Below are 19,376 nucleotides of genomic sequence, written 5' to 3'. Positions count from 1 at the left end.
ACATTTGTTTTTTAAACAGTTTCATTAAAAATGATTGAAATACAAAAAAAAAAAAAAAATACAATTTAAAAACCTATCTTCCCAAACACACCCAGTCTGAACTTTTTGGCACATTTTAAAATCCTGCCTTAGCTTTTGAGGTAATTCTTATAAAACTAGAACACAAATAAAAAATCTTCTAATTAAAATGCTATTAAGATTTACACACACATAAGATGTTAACACAAGAAATACTGGCATGCATAAACACAGTAAAATAGGTAAATGTTGAAATAAAATGCACTGAAATAAATTTCTTTGAAGAAAAGAATACATAGTATAACATCCCTTTCTAAAATTTATAAATAACTTATTTTAGAATAGAATGTATGTTAGATTCAAGAATTATATTTAACTACTGATTTAAATGTACTTTCAATATGGCACTACCGAATTGAGAATCACTAACAAGAGAGAGAGAGAGAGCAAACTGCTCTCTCATTTATTGTACATGTGAGTAAAAAACACTTGAGTTCACTGTTACTGCTTCCAGGTTTTGTAGTTTAAGAGAAAGTTATGAAGCAGTATGTCCATGGTTTTCTGTAAAAGCTGGAAAAAGAAGAGTCAGTTATAATTCAAGGCTTAAGTGCATGTCCAGCTAATTACAAAATTCAGGAGGATTCTAAAAAATTTTATAGACTCAGATTTTTAATCTGTCACAAAGGCAATGCCAACTTAAGGCAAAACTTCAAACCCTGAGATGAACAACAACAAAAAAATACGCCTCCAGGAGTTTCATTGTAGGTCTTCAATGAATGGACTAAAGCATGCTGAGGATTTTCTCAGCTGATCTTGGCTCAGCAGGATTGGGACAGAAACAGCAGGTGAACAGCAGAAGGTGAACAGATAGTGTCAGAAAGAATGAAGAGTAGCACTAGCTATTGCAAAGAAGAAAAAAAAGTCAGTCTTTCTCATTGGAAATGAGACAGAAATGGAACCGAGGTCCCAGAGCTAACAGCTGAGTTAGTATACGTACAAACACACTCCCGGCCCTCGCGTGCATGCCAGCGCTTGCAGCCGTCACACTTCCTTCCCGTGGCTCCAGGTCGGCACATGCAGAGTCCCGTGACAGCGTCACAGGGCACAGGCAGTGAGCCATGGGGGTCACACTCACATTCTTGACAGGAGCCTCCAGGGCTGCTTGGACTGCCAGTATAGCCAGGGGCACACCTGGATTTAAACAGTGAGAAAGCAATGGAGGTTAATGGCAAGTTGTCTCTGTAAGTTGTTTTGTGTGTGTGTTTTGTTCTGAATCAAACAAAACTGATATCAAGAGTTTACAGATCATGAGTCAGCAAACTTTTCATGTAAAGAGTCATATAGTAAATATTAAGCTTTGTAGGCCAAGAGGCAAAATCAAGATTATGCAGTAAGGGAGATAAAATTTCAAAGATTTGTGTTGTTGATGGAATTAAAAATAATAATAATAAAAAGAGTAGAAGTTATTTTCTAATACCAATCTACTAACGAGAAAAATGAAATTCTTTTTGAGATATCAAATTTTATTTAATTGGGGTTTAAATTTAGTGCAGTGCTTCCTATCATCAAATTGATTGTAAATGTTTATCTGGGACAACGGTTCTTAGCTTGAGTGCTGTATAGAATCAGGCCAGGGGCCAGATTTGGCCTGTGAGCCCTAGTTTTACCACCACTGATCTACATCATAAACTTTTAAAAAATTCTCTTTTTAAAATTAGAGATGAACACAATTACATAGAGACTCTTGGGCTTTCCTGTACTCGTGCATTTTAGAGATCGAAATAACCAAGTAATACAATCCATTAATTTTACTAAGGAGGAAAAAGAGGCAAATTAAGTCAATAAGATACTCAGATTTTCTATTTAATTCCACTGGTCTTTTTTTTCCCCTAGCATATCTTCCTTAAGATGGGTTTTTCATTATGTATCTGTGGAAGTGGGTTAATGTTATGCAAATAAAATATATAACACTGATTTGAGAAATTAGAAAGGAAATCCAGCTGAATGAACACAAAATGCAATATATTCATTGACTCTTCCACCCATCTGTGCATCCATTCACCCAAATATATACCAGTACGGGTTATGATACTGGAAATTTGATAACTTTACACGAAGCTAACAAGAAAATATGCTCTGTTTTGCCCAGGATGATCTGAGATTACCTGTTGTCCTGGCTTAATTATTATAAACACTTCCTGTCTTTCATTGGCGTGTCCCAGAATGGATAATAAATTATATATATGGTCACCATAAATACAACCAATAGTCAGAATTTTTTTCAATGGGCAAGTATGGAAGGAAGTTGAGAGAAAGTATGGGATTGGAGCCACAAGTTCTAAATACTGGCCAGATAATCCTACACCATTTTAGTGGCTTGTGATTGTGGATATTTGCTCAGTTTATTGTGGAAATTAATTCATCTTGTGCTGGTTAGAAAAGGGGAAGCATGAAGAATAATATTTGTAACACAGGCTTTTACACATTTATATTTTTGATTATTTTCCTTTCTGTGTAAGATTACAAATACTCAATAAAAGTATCATTTAAGTCCACCTAATTTTTTTCTTAATGTTTACAGGTGAAATAAGTGTATTCTAAGCAGGTTCATATCAATTAAATGCTTAAAGAGTTTATTACGAGAGTAATAAAAATAAAGTATGGGGAGGGGTTTCTACATTACAGGGATACTCAAGAAATTTAAGCAGATTTGGAACTCAGCTGATGGGTTTGGGCAAGTCAAAAGATGATTTAAATGATTTAAGGAGCTCTCAGAAGTGGAACAAATTTATTTGGAAAGTTTAAATAAAAATCTAACCAAGACCTTTGGTCTAATTGGGTTGAATAAAAGCAATTTTCAGGGAAATATAACCTGATCACTTATATGTTAGAAATGATGAATGCAAAGCTATAACAGCATTTGAGACCTGGAAAAACAATTCAAGCCATTCTCATTTGATAGTGTACGACCCTGCTCATCTATATGCTCTATGAATTGTCAACTCTTATTGATTAAACATTAACGGATATTAAAAACATAAATTTTCTTTAATCATTCTGCTTTGAGACAATAATTATCATTTCAGTGTACCCTTCTAGACTTTTGCAGATAGCTGTACCTATAATTTATAAATGTAACTATACTATAAAACATTTTTTTTCCCTAAATCACTGCAGATAATCCCCTCGGTGTCCAGGGATGCTTTTAATCACCATCCTTCTAGTGTTTACAAGGGCATGAAATAAATATGAGCCTAAGCATAAATACCAAAGCATACCAGTGGACATTAAAAAATATATACCTATGTCATCTATATCTGTATCTATGAGGAGTCTTCAAAAAGTTCATGGAAGATTTGTATTATCTTTTTAATTCCACTTTCCACCACCTTTTTAAGCACCCTGGTGTATTCAAATGATGCATATGTCTTCAAAACAAATGGAAATATTTGGGGGTTTTATGTTGCTATGAGTTATGTAATTGCTGCTAATTTCTGTTGGCATAAAAATTATGAGTATTGCTATATATATGTAAGTATTGGATATTGTGTTTTGAATTACTATATGTAGATTCATTTGGAAATGTATTTTACAAACTTATAAAAACTGCATTGGAATTTACAAATCTTAAATTATTAATTATTTAGTTACTTATTGCTATTACTACTATTATTGCTATCAATACACCCATTGTTGGTTATATAAAATAGATTCTTAAGTGGGTGATGATAAATACTTATTAATATTAGCTTATATTGGCAAAGAAATTAACAATTTAAGGAAGTGTTCTTAGGAGACTCTAGCAAAGGAGTGGGTGAAGCAGACATGGAAAAGAATCTAAGCAGGAGTGCAATTTCAGGGTTAGGGTTAGGGTTGTATGGAGAGTTCTGGAGCATAAATAGCATCTCATAATATGTTCTACTTTGAGGCAAGGGAGCTGGACTTTTGTATTCTCACACTAGTTAGTCATTGGCTGTGGGCCACTGGAGGAAGGTGGGGTAAATTCTCAGCCTTTTTGCCCCTCCTGTTGGAGAGGAAGCTTCCAGGTAGGACCCTGGGCAGGGCACCAACAGTGTTCTTTACACGCTTGATTGTCACAGTGTCAGTGTTAAGTAGGTGATGCATCAGCATTCCCGAGATTATCGATGAGAAAAATGGGACCCAGATAAGCTGACGGAACTAAATTAAATCCATGGATCTTTATAAAACTTTTGTACTGCCATCAACTATGCTAAAATTATAGTGTGTATAATGTTAATCGTTAATATTGGTTACTCCGTTATGTTAGAGACACAGTACCTAAAATGTACTAAAAGCGGTGGTGACAAGTTTGAATATTTAGGATGCTGATCTTACAGAAAATATGTATTTGGAAGCTATTGATTTCAACCTTACCAGAGAGTCAGTCTGGAATTGTATTCCTTAATTTACCATCTGTATTGCATTTAGAATTTAATTTAATAGCTATATACATTATTATGAGATTTTGTAAGTAATATGGTAAGAGGAAACATTTAAATAATATTGTTTGCCTGCTGAAAAGAACTGAATAACAAACATTTTACTGTTTGGGTTGTACGAATTAAAAATGCTTAATACCATTTATATTCTGAGTTATGTATACACTTGCTGGGGTAGTGCCAGAGTGCTCAGAACAGTGACATGCATGCAGTTCTTGCTAGAGAATATTTTCCAGTAAATTAGAATGAGAAATATGTGGCCAGCTTTTTATTAGTAATAACTACTGATAAGCTCTGAAAATTGATTTAATGTATTTGTTCTCATAAAATTATATACTTACATATATAAAATTATATATATACCAAAACATATATTAGATAATTTTGAAATAATGTGGTATCTTTGAGGAAGTCTAAACATAAGATGGAAGTAAACAACACCTTTCTTTGGAGAAACTCTAAAGATAAGAATAGGTACGAAAGCATACAATTTAAACTACTAAAGAGTATAAAAACAATGAAATGGTTCAAATAATGAGACTTTTCTACTGTGACCCTTTGCCATGTGATCTCTATGTGTGACTACTCTCTGCATATCACGACTGCTGGTACCTTTCACAGTACTGGCCTTCGTATCCCCGTGGACACGCGGTACAGCGGAAATCATCGGTGCCTTCCATGACACAAGAAGGGCTGAAACTGAATCAGAGAAAAAAATTGTAAAAATCTTTTAACCCATTTATTTTATAAAATTAAATATGTCCACCCATTATCAAGGTGATTGGGACATATTTTTAGGTGGTGATAAATGCCATATTTATAATTATTGATTAAGTTATTATTTAAGGGTAGGATATCACATTTAAATACTAGTAATTGTCAAAAAATAAATATTGGTTGGTTTTTGATGAATTAACAATGCATTACACTAAACATGTTAATATTTTGGAATTTTAATAATTATATATAGCCATGAAAATATTAAACATCCAGCAAATGTCCAATTTTTCACTAACAAAAAATATGATTAGAATCTATGTACATTTGTCTGAGAGTAGAATAGGTATTACTAAATATCTTTCAGATTTTATAAAAGGGCATAAAACCTATATAATTTTTTCTGAAAACTCAACCCAAATTGCCACCGGCACTTCAACCCATGAAGTGTGAATAAATATTTCACTACGAATAAAAGAGTGCCTTTTCTGATTTACTTTCAGATTTCAATTTACATTTTACTGTAAACACAAAGTAATGTGATATAGTGTGAGGTGAAAAGAAGAGAAAGCTTTTTACATGAAAATGAATAAGATTGGCTGACTATTTTATTGTCTTTTAAAATAATTAGGTCTTATACTTGTATAACTTGCCCTATGTTTTCACTACGATGCTGGTAGACCACAGCCAGCCTGTCTTGCTTCAGGATTTCTGATTATCTTACTCTATAAAAGAAAGACTTGACAAGACTTTAAAAACTAAACTATATTAATGTGTAGTTTGGGGTAGTTACTTCTCTCAAGTGTAAGTAGGGCTAAACCACAAGGTGCCTAGAAAGGAAATGCAGCAAACACTGTAGGTCTTTTTGCTGGTCCACTAAATCAGCTGATGATGAAAAAGCAATAAGGTGTACTGGCCAGGGCCACAACTCCTTTTGGTTAGGTACTATTAGGAGCCTATTTTAACCGTCTTCTAATGCATTAAGTCAATAGTGCATAAATAAGTAATAAACTCTAACCTTTGCAAAATATGTGAACAAATTGATCTACTACTCACGAACTCATTATCCAACGAACTCATATTTTGCCTTAAAAAAATAGACCCACAAACTCATAATTGACACATTTTGCCAAGTTTTAGCTCTTTAATTTAAAGCTTGATGCTGAGTGCATTTGCGGGCACCTGTGCATACACACACACACACACACACACACACACACATATACATATGTAGGCACTAGGAAACAGATCTTAGACATTCCAAGTGCAAAGCTAAAGAGCCAATGTGATTAAATTACATTCCTTTACAGTGAAATCCTTAATACATAACATGCCAATAAATAAAGTACTCAAGTGTCTCAGAGTACTGCAGAGGAATGTAGTAATTCTTGAATAGTTGATAAAAAATTTTTGAGTTATGATATTATGGTGGATGTACTTTTTCCTTATATCACATAAAAGGGCTTATGAAGGAGGAAGTGGGAATCCCATCTTGCACAGAGCAAGGGTTTATTTTTTCTGCTCACAACTCACTCATCTTCTCTCCATTCTCATATTGTCTGTAGGGCCTCTCAGAATACTCTGCTTTTCTCTTGGTGACCATCTTTTATATGTCCCTACGGCTGCTAATTCCAAACTCGCCTTAACAGAATTTGTTATATTAACAGAGTCTGCTCGCTGTGTCGTCCCCTGTGGACACCACAGAGATGAATTGGCATCCTGGAAGCCACCTCCTTCTGGTTCTTATCCCAGGTCACTGATTGTTCCTTCTCGGTCTCCTTTGCTGGACTTACATCACGCCCTTGATCTCTTAATATGCTTCACAGTTCAGTTTTCAGATTTCTTCTCCCCTCTCCTTTCTCCTTTAAATGATCTCATTCAGTCTTAAGGGCTTTACGTATTGTATTTACCCTAACATATCTACAACTGAGGAGCCCGCCCCCTCCAAAAAATACACCTGACTTTTCTATAATTTTCTCAGTTTCCTTCTATGGACACTCCATGTTTCCATTTGCTCTACCAAAAACCAAGGAGTCAACTTTCCTCCTCCTTTCTCTTACACTCCATGTATATTCTATTTGAAAATGTCACTGCTGCTGCCATCACTAATATCATTGCATTATCCTATACAAAGCCACTTCTTGCCATTGGAAGATTTTCAGCCTTTGGGACATTAGTTACCCACGGGAGCACCACTGACTTCCTCTCCTGCACCCTCCCCACCCCCGCCTTTCACTCTTAACTTCTTAACATATCTCTTCTAACAACCTGGCCTCTTGCTGTCTCACAAGCATGGACCAAGCATGGGTCTTCCCCCTGGCTGGCCTGCTTTTCCTGCAGATATTCACATGGCTCGCTCCATTCATGTCTCATTTGTTTTTGGAGATCTCCATGATGACCCTATCTAAAATGGCATCCAGCCACTCTAAATTCGCAGAGGCTGCTTTATTTTTCCTGGTAGCACTTATCAGTAGTACATAAAATATCTATTTGTTTATTGTCTCAATCTTTTATGAAAAATGTAAGCTCTGGGAGGGCAAGAAATTTCAACTGTTTGCCTCACTTATATATTCCCAGCATAAAGAACCAAGCTTGGCATTGAAAAAGGCCCTCATTATGTATTTGTTGAATAAAGGAATAAATAAAATACTACCTCTACCTTCAAAGAATTTACAATTCTGTGTAAGAGATATGTACATACACAGAAAGGACATATATTTATTCTCTCACAATGTTGGAATGGAGTACAGTATATGCTTAGTAAATGTTCAATTTTTGAAAGAGCTTTTGATTGAACGAGTGATGTGAGGTAAAATGTGTTAGTAGTATACAAAAAGTACAAAAGACACGCTATGTTAGGGAAAGATTTTGTGACAGAGGGGGCATTTGAACTGGACCTTTAAAAGTGGATTGAATTTCACAGGGATTGTCTCAGGAAACAGCAAGAGCAAAGACTGCTGAGCATGTCTGGAAATCAGCAAGGAACTCTGAACTTTCCATCACGTACAAGGGAGAAGAGGGCGTTGAGCCTGAACAGTGGCCAGATTGCAGAGAGTTTCTAATGCTCAGCTGAAAAGTCCGAACTTTCCTTGGGCAGGCAGTGGCAAACCCTGAGGGTGTGAGAACTGCTGCTCTGGCACAACTGCTGGAAGTTTACCTTGTGTATGTGCTTTGGTAAGAGAAAATGAGGACTTGCTCTAATGCTGTGGAAGTTAGATGGTGATCTGCACCTTCTTTACCCTTTATTTCTCTCTGACTACACCATCTGAAGTCACTACGATGAGATCTCTCAGCTTGTCCACAGAATCTATTTTGGTATCTCAGGAAGAAGCGCCTCTCTTCTTTGCTCTGACTGCTTTCTTCATTTCACGTTTTAACCCTTCTCTTCTCTCCATACATAGATCTTTGCTTTGTTCATTAGCTTAATACGTTCCAAGCTTTAGGTGGTGATGTTAGTGGGTCATGAAATCAATTTAGTGAGTTTTGATTAAAATTTTGTCTAAAAGTGTAAGATAATAAAATGGAATAAATGGTGCAGTGTATTTTACATACATGTATGTAGGTATCTACATACACACGTTTTTGTGTACTGGACTATACTATAAAAAGGTATTTCTCACAGTGCTTATGATCAATCAAGTTTGCAAGTCACAGAACTAGCCACTGTAATTTGATATTTTGATTCTTTCAGGGTCTTTTGCGTAAAAATATACTCAGATTATACAAATCATATAAAACAAAAATGAAAACACACTCTTATTGGTCTTATTAACCAATCAAGGTTGTATTCTGTCTTCTTATTCTTAAAATTTCTTAAACGGTAAACCCCAATCCTTGTAACAATGTCTGTGTCCTCTATGGAGGGTCAAAGTTCAGCAGTGACGCCATCGTTCACTGCCACTGGGTTTACTCATGAGAGGGCGGCGTTGACACTTGTTCTCATTCCTCTCTCCCTTGGTATCTGTGACAGCGTTGCCTGGGTTACCTTGTTCCCCAATTGCTGTTGCCTTGGCTCTTCCTTTTCTTCTGGCTTTCCCAACATAGGAAGTCCTGTCTGTCCTTCCTTCCATGTGCTCCCCTTGGGTAACATTAGCCTGGGAAATCTTATCCAACTTTCATTCACTTATTAACATATCTCTTCCTTCATCTGCTCTTGCAATTTCCAGATTTCCATTTCCTGCAGCTATTTGCATATTTCTATTCAGACAGACCCTTCACATCAATTTGAACCTATTTGAAACAAATTGTCTTACTGCTGCAGCAGCTCTCTCCTGGTTTTCCTATTTCAGTTAATGGCATCTCCATTTTGGGGGCAACCTCCATCTTCAAGTCCTGCCTGGACCCTCATCCCTCATATCTAATTAGTTATCAGTTATGTACAGCTGTATCCAACAGTTTTCTCACATTAATCCCTTTGTCTTCATTCTTGTTACTATTATGTACCTTTAGTTCTAATTATCTCTTACCTAGGCTAGTGCAATGGCCTTTTAACTAGACTCTTTGCTTTTCTTCTTTGTCTATTTCAATTCATTACATTCAATTCTATTATAACAGACTTCCTAATCTGTGGCTCTGATCATATTAACCTTTTTTGTTGTTGTTGTTATTTAATAAAATCTTGTGGTTTTTTTATTACTACATAGAAAATTAAATAGCAATTTCTTAGACTGGTATTCAAGGATATTTCTACAATATGGTCTCTATTCTCCCATTTATTTTCATTTGCAATTATGAAATTCCGTCTGAACTCCATGCTCCAAACTCCAGTACTCACAAGTTTTTAAAACATGCCTTGTGTTTTGTTTTCAAAGTTTTTGCTCATATAATTTTCTACCAGTAAAAATCTTTAGGTACACTGTTTAAGATTTATCATACATACTACCACTTCTTTTCTTGAATATGTTCTTGAATCTCTCAAAATTAAGAGTGGTATTTTGTGCCTTTAAATTCTACTTATAGTTAAATCGACTTCCCTTAAGACATATGCTGTATAGTGAACTTCTCCAAGAAATGGCATGCTTCCCTTCCATATCTCCTGTAGCCTTTATTATGGTATACCCAACAGGGAATAATTAATTAATTATTGAATTTTTCTAATCCAAATTGTTCACATTTTAATAAACAAATAAATAACATTCTCTTGTTTAAATCTGGACATCAGGGGGAGATTGGGGAAAGGAGAATAAAAATAATATTATTTTTTCATACACATACCACTTGGTATTTAGACAAACAGTCAGATCATGTACATCTTCCTCAGCAATATCCAACTTACCTGAAAATTTACATTTGACACTCTATGCAAGGCCAGCCAACAACAACAACAACAAAAGGGCGGGGGAGCTTTCAGAGAAAAGGAAGACAATTCACACAAAAATGTTTTCAAAATGTATACAAAGCCAGAGATGAAGAAAAGTGAGTAAGCACAGGTGGAAAGATCACTTTGTCTGAATTGCTTTGTGGTTTTTTTACATTCAAGATAAGGTGTCCAGAATTCTAATTCTGAATGAACTGCCATACATTCTTTCCAAAAGCAAGTTCTTAGAGAGAAACTACCTTGCCATGTATAGACTGAAATGCATAAATCACTTAACAGAAAGCGTAAATAGTCTTAGCAGAAAGGTATATGAAAACACCTAGGAGTTTTCATCAGTATATAACCAACGCAGAATGTTCAGACAATACTGAAGTAAGATATTCCGGCTTTTGTTTCCTCTTATGGCTGTGTTTCCATGGTACCAAGCTCAGACCATTTTAACAGAATGGGGGCTGTGATTCAGGAGATACTGACTTTTTTTGGAGCATAACAATAAGTCGCCCTGCTTTAATTGCACTACTTCTCAATTTTTTTAAATAATTATTTCCAAGTTTTGAATTAAACACACAAAATGAATAAAAACAGCCACAAAAGTGATATAATATGCATCTAAACAATCCTTCATAGCTGAATTTATGGCAAAACTATATGCAAATGCTAGACCTATATATTTATAAAATCACACACATTTTTACACATATCATTCATTTTGTAAACATATCTTATGAGTATTTACATTTCAACTAATTTTATTTACTTGGGACAGGGCTTTAAAGGAAAAATGATCCAGAGAATATTATATACTGACTCTGTTATGTTTTTATATTATTAAAAAAATCTCTCACTTAAATTGAGATTTTTGTCTACATGGAAAAAATAGCCAAATCATAGGCAGCCCATGTGTTAGACAGATGGCGTTACTGATTGGGAAATATGGTTATATTCTCCAGTCTTACTTGTTGCTGGAAGAAACCAGAGGGCAAGCACATTGCTGACAGTCATTTGGCAATCCCTTGACGATTCCATAGTATCCAACAGCACATCGTTCACAGAAGTCACCAGCAGTGTGATGCTGACAATTCTGTAAAGGAAAAGGGAGAAAAGGTTTGTTTTTAATTTAATGAGAGTTAGAATGTAATTTATCTCCCCACCTATGAGTGTGTATGTGCCTATGAACATTCTTTCTTTCACACACACACACACACACACACACACACACACACACACACACACACACACACACGATCATGGACAAAGAACTCAGTCTTTGATGTAAGTATTTTTAAAGAAGCACTTTCATTTGAGAAGCTAATATTGTAGCATACTGAAAATGAGTTGCTGTTCTTTTCTCTCTACATTAATCTCTTTGTAAATTTTTCTTTTACTCTAAATTGGGGAACAGTCTTCAGAAATCTTTAAAGTTTATTATATATCATTTGAACACTTATGTTTCTTCTCTTCCCAGGTTTTAGCTCTATGAGGTGCTCAAAAAAGTGCTAAAAATATTGAGACCTCTGTGCATGTCTATCGGTGGGCTTTCTGAAACCAAACTAAGATGGAGAGCGTAAATGTTTTAAGAGGGAACAAGAGCAAAAAAGCCTAGCTGCCACATTAAGAATGATATCCATCTATTCCTTGCCAAATGTTGGTGGTTCTTTATAAATATAGAGGACCCAACCTAAACTAGCAATCTCAGGTCTTATTTTCTTTTATATGCTTTCATAATAAGAGACATTGGGGTGATATGCTTTAAGACATTTCTATAAAAAATACTGTGTAAACAGTTTTGAAATAAAAATTCTCATAAAGTGGAATTATACTTAACACAGAACAATCACTTATGCAATAAAGACTTAGGAAGAGCTACATGCAACGCACAGAAACAGGCACTGAGAGAATCAAATGAGGGGAAAAAAGGTAAAATAACATCCTACCCTCTAGAAATGTATTTCCACTCTGGGAAAAAAAGAAACTGACTAATAGTAAACACAGCAGCAAGAACGCAATACTGAATCTCTATTGGAAATGTGATACTTGACTTTGGGGAGTCAAGAAATAGGAAGAAAGAGAGGAATTTAGAGTTGCATTTTAGCTTGATTTTATGACAGGAATTGGAGAGGTCAGAATAGTGACTTATTTCTTATAAACAATATCGAAAGAATAGTTGAGAAGCAAGAAAGGTAGTAACAAAACAGATGTACATATTAGTGAGCTGATCTGCTCAACTCAGCTGGACCACAGCGGGCTGTACGTTGAACTTGGATGGCATCCCAAATGCCAGGCTTTTTGCTTCCTTCAATCAATCAAGAATTTATTTTTCATGTGTCTTCTAATGGCCAAACAATGTTTGGTATAGTATGTGTAGTCATTCACAACAAACAATAACTGAAATCACTTCCACCACAGACATTGCCATGGAATTTTAATTTATTTTTCTAGATCTTCTACTAACTCTCCTTGAGAGTTTATGCTGTTTTCTGCAGCTCATGACATTGCCATAATGAATTTTAGACCATTGATTTTTTACATTTCTGGTGCTGTATTTGAAAATGTATTATGACACTTACAGATGCAGTTTACAACAATGAAAATGGGTCTGGTTTTCCAGTATGACACAATACAAATCTCAAATATTGTAATTTTCCACCTCTGTCTCAGCTGATTATAGCCCCCTATTTTCAGGGAAAAGAAAGCCCTCATTTGGGTGCTCTCTTAGCTTCTTGCCAAATGATTCTCTATCTAGCTTGCATTATTTTCCATGTCTGTGAGAGGTAGTGTCTGTCCTTTGTCTAAAGCTACTGTCCTCCCACACTGGTTTCCTCGCCTCCCACCTCCCCATTTTCTCCAGCGTCCTCACTCTTCCTCTTCACTGGCTTAGTCTCACTAACATTTGAAGACAGCCAAGACTTTCCTTCTTAAAATTATCTGTGGGGTCTCAAGTTGCTTGACAGTTTCTATACTAGCTCTAATAAGCTTGAAAAAAGAATTAATTTACATTCCTGGTCTCTATTTCTTCATCTCCCATTCACCTTTTCAACAGGCTTCTGATTTCACCACTGAAACATAATTCTAGGCTCACCCATAAGATCGTCATTGCTAAATTGAAATTTAGCTGGCAATAATCAGTTCTCATGTCATGTGAATTTTCTGCAGCAGCTGATACTTCCAGCTACTCTTTGAAATTTTCTCTTCCTATGGTTTCTTTAATAGTGAGTCTGTTGATTTTTCTCCTACTTCAGTGGCTACTCTTTCCTATTCTCCTTCATGAATTCTTCTTTTCCTTTCTGTTTAGTAAGATTGATGTTCTTGATTCTAATTTTGGCTGTCATCTTTTTTTTTCTTTTCTACACATTCTATCTTGGTGATTTCATTCATGACAATGACTTCAGTTATTTCTGTGCCAAAAACTCTATATTTTACATTCAGTCTGGGTATCTCTAATGAATTCCAGACTTACATTTCTAATTGCTTTTTGGATACATCTTATTGCACAACACAAAAGCATTCGGAATTTGAAATGTCAAAAATTAAGCTCATCTCTGTTTAAATCTGTAAATACTCCTGGATTTCCCATTCCATTTGGGGTTACTGTCGTCTGTTCAATTGCCCAGGTCAGCAACCTAGAGGGAGGCCTCTCTTATGCCAGATATTTATTTGATCACGCATTATGTGATTCTATTACTCTCTGTTTCTTGATTTCCTTTTTGCTACTATTTTTATCTAGGGACTGTCATCTTTTATTTGGATAATTAGAATGGCCTCTTAGCTAAAGATGCTGTTTCCAACGTTCCCATCCAGTAATTTTGCCTCGTTGCAATCAGAGTGGCCATCCTATAGAATTTATCAAACCATGTCCTTCTCTTCCTTGAAAGCCTACACTAGTTCCCCATTGCCTCAGGATGAATTACAACCTCCACAGCATGGCAAGGAAGATCTCCATAGCCTGGCCTCTGCTTATCCCTCCAACCTTTCCTCTAGCCATTGCACCCTTTGCACACAATGTTGTAGCCACATAAGGACATCTGAAATTCTCAAGTTATGTAATGCTCTGTCTCACCTCTGTGGCTTTTCATTTGCAAATCCCTTGTTCTGGAATATTTTTTCACCCTCTTACCTGGCTAGCACCTATTCATTTCATCTTTCATTTTAAATGTCACTTTCTCTAATTAACATCTGCTGATGTGCCCATCTGGCTTAAATGTTTTTTCTAGCTCAACAGTGACCAGAGACATGGTAGGCATTCAATGACTATTTTGAATGACTGAATGAGTGAATGCATGTTCTAGGCAGTTTAGAAGAAACTGGTCAGGTGTTTTAAGATTAAAGAGGCTATGTTTCAAGTCTAAGAACTACAGAAAAGTGGTTAGCAGGGAAAAACGATTTGTCATATTTTGATAATGATTTAAGTACCATAATTCTTCCTTATTCATCCATCCAAGGGAATCACCTGTATTTTAGCAATAAAATAGCCATTGCATATTTAACAGTAGCATTGTGAGTGATAGTGGCCCTAAGATAAAATAATTACCTATAAATTCCAATCTCAAATCATTCAGCAGGATGATGAATAAGTTAAATGATGAATAAGTGTTAACTGGGGAGTGTTTTAAGAATACGTTTTATAGTTATAGAAATGAACATGTGACAAAAATACATGGGATGTTCAAAAATAATTTTCGGCATTTTGGTTTTGTAATAAAATCATTGCATAATGAATTATTTTATGTAACCTAGATGTAACATTAATAACAATCAAAATACTTAAAGGTAGTGATCATTAATGAAAAGTAAGAGATTCAAAAATATGATTTTATTTCTCTTATACCTTCAATCTTATGCAATTTCTTCACAGAGCAATCAAATATTTTAACCTTCTCTAGACTGTCAATCTTTCACAGGATGGCTGACATACTAAACTTGGTTAACTGACTGGTTTGGTCCACAAACAAAACATTTAAATCATGATGCTATTTTTTAAACTTTTTGACATAGCCCTTTCATATGACTTTCTTGTTTGCTTTGAAATAGTATACATAATATTTTCTCCTGTATAGAAGTAAGCCTTTATTTAAAAAACTCTATATTTTGAACCCCTAATCAGAAGTTTATATTTTCAAGAATGATACATGCTAGTATATTTTCAATAATAGATTAGAATATATGAGATTTATAAGTTTTTTGCAGGTTGAAAAACTGTTGGTATATATTCCTTCTACTAAATCAAATTAATTTAATACATAAGATACATTAATATTACAGTATCTTTAACCTAAAGTGAGAAGTTACTTAATCTAACCTTCTTTCCATATAGGATGCCTTCTATACCTCCTTGAGATATGATTAAATGCATGAATTCTTACAAGGCAGCTCTTTTCATCTTGCATAACTATAAGCTATGAAGTTTTTCTTTACGCTGAATGAAAATTTGCTTCACTCTAATTTTCAGTCAGTGATCCAAGGTCTGTCTTCTGAAGCTATGCAGATTAAGTCTGATTTCCATTTCCCAGGGAAGGTCCTCGAATATCTAAGAATACTATTATTTTCTAAATCTCTTCTTCAAGATAAACATTCAACAATCCTAGTTACTCAGAGTGTATTTCAAAATATAGTAGATTATAATTCTCTAGCAGTGATTCGTAAATATATTGAACATACTTTTTTCCTTGATTTGGATTTTGTGCAAATAGCAATGCCTTGTGTTGGCACTCAGTGAATCTGCAATAAAGTAAGAACTAGTACAAGAACTGCATTATGTGTAATTTCCTCTGTTTTTTTCCTTAAACACTCAAAAATAAGCTCCTAGAGGGTAAGGCCCATACAGTCCACATCTTTGAATTCCCAGCACCTACTGTAAGGCCTGCATATTGGAAATAATTACTAACAAAGGCCACGAGAATGAATGAACAACTAAGCGTACCTAAGCTCAAAACCTTTTAAATTAATTTCATCTTGTTAATTGTGGTTCAGAGAGTTCCACCTATTGAGATCTTTTTCCACCATCCAACACATTAGATAACAAATCCAGCTTTACATCATCTGAATATTTGATAGATACCATCTAAATCATTGATAAATATTTTGAACATGACAGGGTCAAACACAGAGCCTATGCCTCATCACTAGAGAAATCTCTAGAGCTTACTCTGGGTCACATTTTATAGTAACTTGTATGACCTTAGACCTATCAGTTGGTTAAAATGTGTCCCATATTTTAAAATTTGCTTGTAAGGATATCATGAAACATTCCATAAAATGCCTATTTAAACAAACCAGAGTTGGAATAAAAAAATATGGCCCTTACTAGTTTATGACTTACACAAATTAATTTCTCTCATATCAGTTCATCAACTGTAAAAGAAGAAATGATCCTGTCTACCTCATAAGGTTATTGAAAGAATAAATGAAAAACTCTATGTAGAGTGGCCAGGCCTGGTCGTGGTATATGCATAGAGCTGGACACATACATTGAGTTGTATATACTATTTTTACTGAATTTGAAATATGATGTATCACAGTCTTTGATGAATTTGATATTGTACTGGGATTCAAGAAACTAGGGACTCAGATATTATATATATAGTAGCCCCAGCAACTAGTTGGATATGTGTTATTTTGAGTGAACCTATTCTGATTCCTAATGAGCACTGCTTATATTTTCTTTTTTTAAATTTTTCTAATTTTTTATTTGGGCATAATTTACATAGAGTAAAATATACAAATCTTAAGTGTATAGTTCAGTGAGTTTTTGACAAATACAATATCAGTGTAGCACATACCCCATATGCTTATATTTTCTATAGATAGCAGATATTAAATAAGCAAATCTTAAGTTTCATTGCAGATCAAAATCAATCTGTTTCCTACATTTTGCTTTTCCTTATAAAACCTTAAATGACATTTCACTGCTTTCTATCCTGTGGCAAATTTCATACTCTAATGATTTCTCAAGTATTTTTCATACGGAGCTCTTAATCACTTTTGCATATTCTATCAACACTCTAGAATATAATTTGCTTGGGCCTTCAAAATCAAACCCAATCAGCTAAGAGTGCATTTACTCTCTCTCACAGTCTGAAGAAAGCATATTGTAGTAGATTTAAAACTTGATTCTAATACTCTTTGGCCAAGGCTCTGTAATATTCTTAAATATTATAAGCATTAAGTATAGTTACTTAAATATTCTTAGCATTAATTTTCAGAACTATAATAAATTGTTAATAACCCCTATTTTGGCAAGGTTGTTAGATAGATTAAATAGGTTTACAAAACACCTTAAACAAAGTAGATTGTAGTTACATATCTTTACTGAAGATAGGGCTAAATGCTTAACCACAGACCCTAGTGATGTTTCAGGCAATAGAGCAGATCAATGATGGAGGTTTATTTTCTTTTTCTTTTTAAAATGAGAATCATGATACAGTGAAAATAATATTTTCACAAACTATTTGATCTTTAAAAAGTTATTTGAGCTAGTAGAGACTTCAATATTCCCATGAAAAAGTGGGAGAAATAATACTAACCACAGGGTATACTACTAATTAAATGAGAATCTCTGAAAAGATATCTCTATATCTATATCTATATCCATGTCCATATCTATCTATCTATCTGCATGTGTGTGCGTGTGTGTGTGTGTGTGTGTGTGTGTGTACTAATTAGTGTCAGTTCGCTTACCTCCCCTCTCTGTCGACTTGGAGTTCAATACCATGTAGGTTTTAATCTCCCATTTAATAGAAAATTTTCCTTAAGGGGCAACAGTCTCTGAGCTATTGATAAGAAAATGCTTATTTGTAGGATGCATTAATGACTGGTATGAAGCAACAAATCTCTTGCAAGTGTCATTAGGCATTATGAAAAGCATAGTTATAAAGTGGGTTTTTTAAAAAATACCTAACCTATGAAGTTGTCTATAGCTATGCTTCTTTCCCACTCCAAAGTTTTGAAGAAAGGTGCAAAGGAAAACAAAAAAAAAAAGAAAAAGAAAGATAAGTGAGTGCTACGGTTTGAAAGTTTGTGTTTTCTCCAAATTCCTATGTTGAAATCTTAACTCCTAATTAAATTAGATAGTATTAAGTGGGGGTCTTTAGGATGTGATTAGATCATGAGGGTAGAGCCCCTATGATTGGGATTAGTGTCCTTACTAAAGAGACCTTAGAGAGCTAGCAAGCCCCTTCCATTATGTGAGGACACAGAAAGAAGGCACCATCTGTGAACCTGGAAATGGGTGCTCAACAGACACCAAATTTGCTGTTGCTTTGATCCTGAACTTGCTAGCCTCCAGACTGTGAGAAATAATTTCTGTTGTTTATAAGCTACCCAGTTTAGGATATTTTATTATAGCAGCCTGAATGGATTGATGGTGAGAAAATCCAGCATAGTAGGAGACATAAAAATGATTTTTACACTTTAAAGAAATTAAATTTTTTTTACATTGATAAATAATAATCATACAGTTTTTACACCTTTTGATTAATTATCAATTGATTGGTTTTTAGACTATAAAGGGTGGATAATATGTATGGTTATTATCATCTTCATCATTATCATTGGCACTACTGTTTTGATGGAGCTTTCCATGTGCTAAGTAATGTGTTCAGCGCCTTTTATTGAGTATTTCATTGAATCCTTACAAAAACAATTTGAGTAGATACTACTGTTATCTTCATTTTATGAATAAGGAAATGAAGACCCCCTCCCCACTAAGGTTAAATAAATTGACTAGGCTTACACAACCATTAAGGGCTGAAACCAAGATATGAATCAAGACAGTCTGACTGCAGAGTCCCTATTTGCCACTATACCAAAGTAGAGGGCATTGCACGATATGATGGATATGATATTAAACTGGGATCCAAATTACACAT

The 19,376-nt window shown here is 34.7% G+C and overlaps 1 protein-coding gene across 1 annotated transcript in view; it reads right to left on the bottom strand.

Moving 5' to 3' along the window:
- Positions 1-19,376, bottom strand: part of LAMA2 (laminin, alpha 2) — a 310,853-nt gene that overhangs the window by 150,927 nt on the left and 140,550 nt on the right. The window contains exons 21-23 of the mRNA XM_008568714.1: positions 11,469-11,593; positions 5,091-5,177; positions 1,016-1,209 (exon numbers count right to left, since the gene is read on the bottom strand). Coding sequence (XP_008566936.1) covers positions 1,016-1,209; positions 5,091-5,177; positions 11,469-11,593 — 406 coding nt within the window. The remainder of the gene's footprint in view (positions 1-1,015; positions 1,210-5,090; positions 5,178-11,468; positions 11,594-19,376) is intronic.

The sequence above is a fragment of the Galeopterus variegatus genome, unplaced genomic scaffold (assembly GCF_000696425.1).
Source record: "Galeopterus variegatus unplaced genomic scaffold, G_variegatus-3.0.2 Scaffold434, whole genome shotgun sequence".
Lineage (NCBI taxonomy): Eukaryota > Metazoa > Chordata > Mammalia > Dermoptera > Cynocephalidae > Galeopterus > Galeopterus variegatus.
Note: the sequence above shows the minus strand (reverse complement) of the source record. Positions and strands in the feature narration are given on the sequence as shown.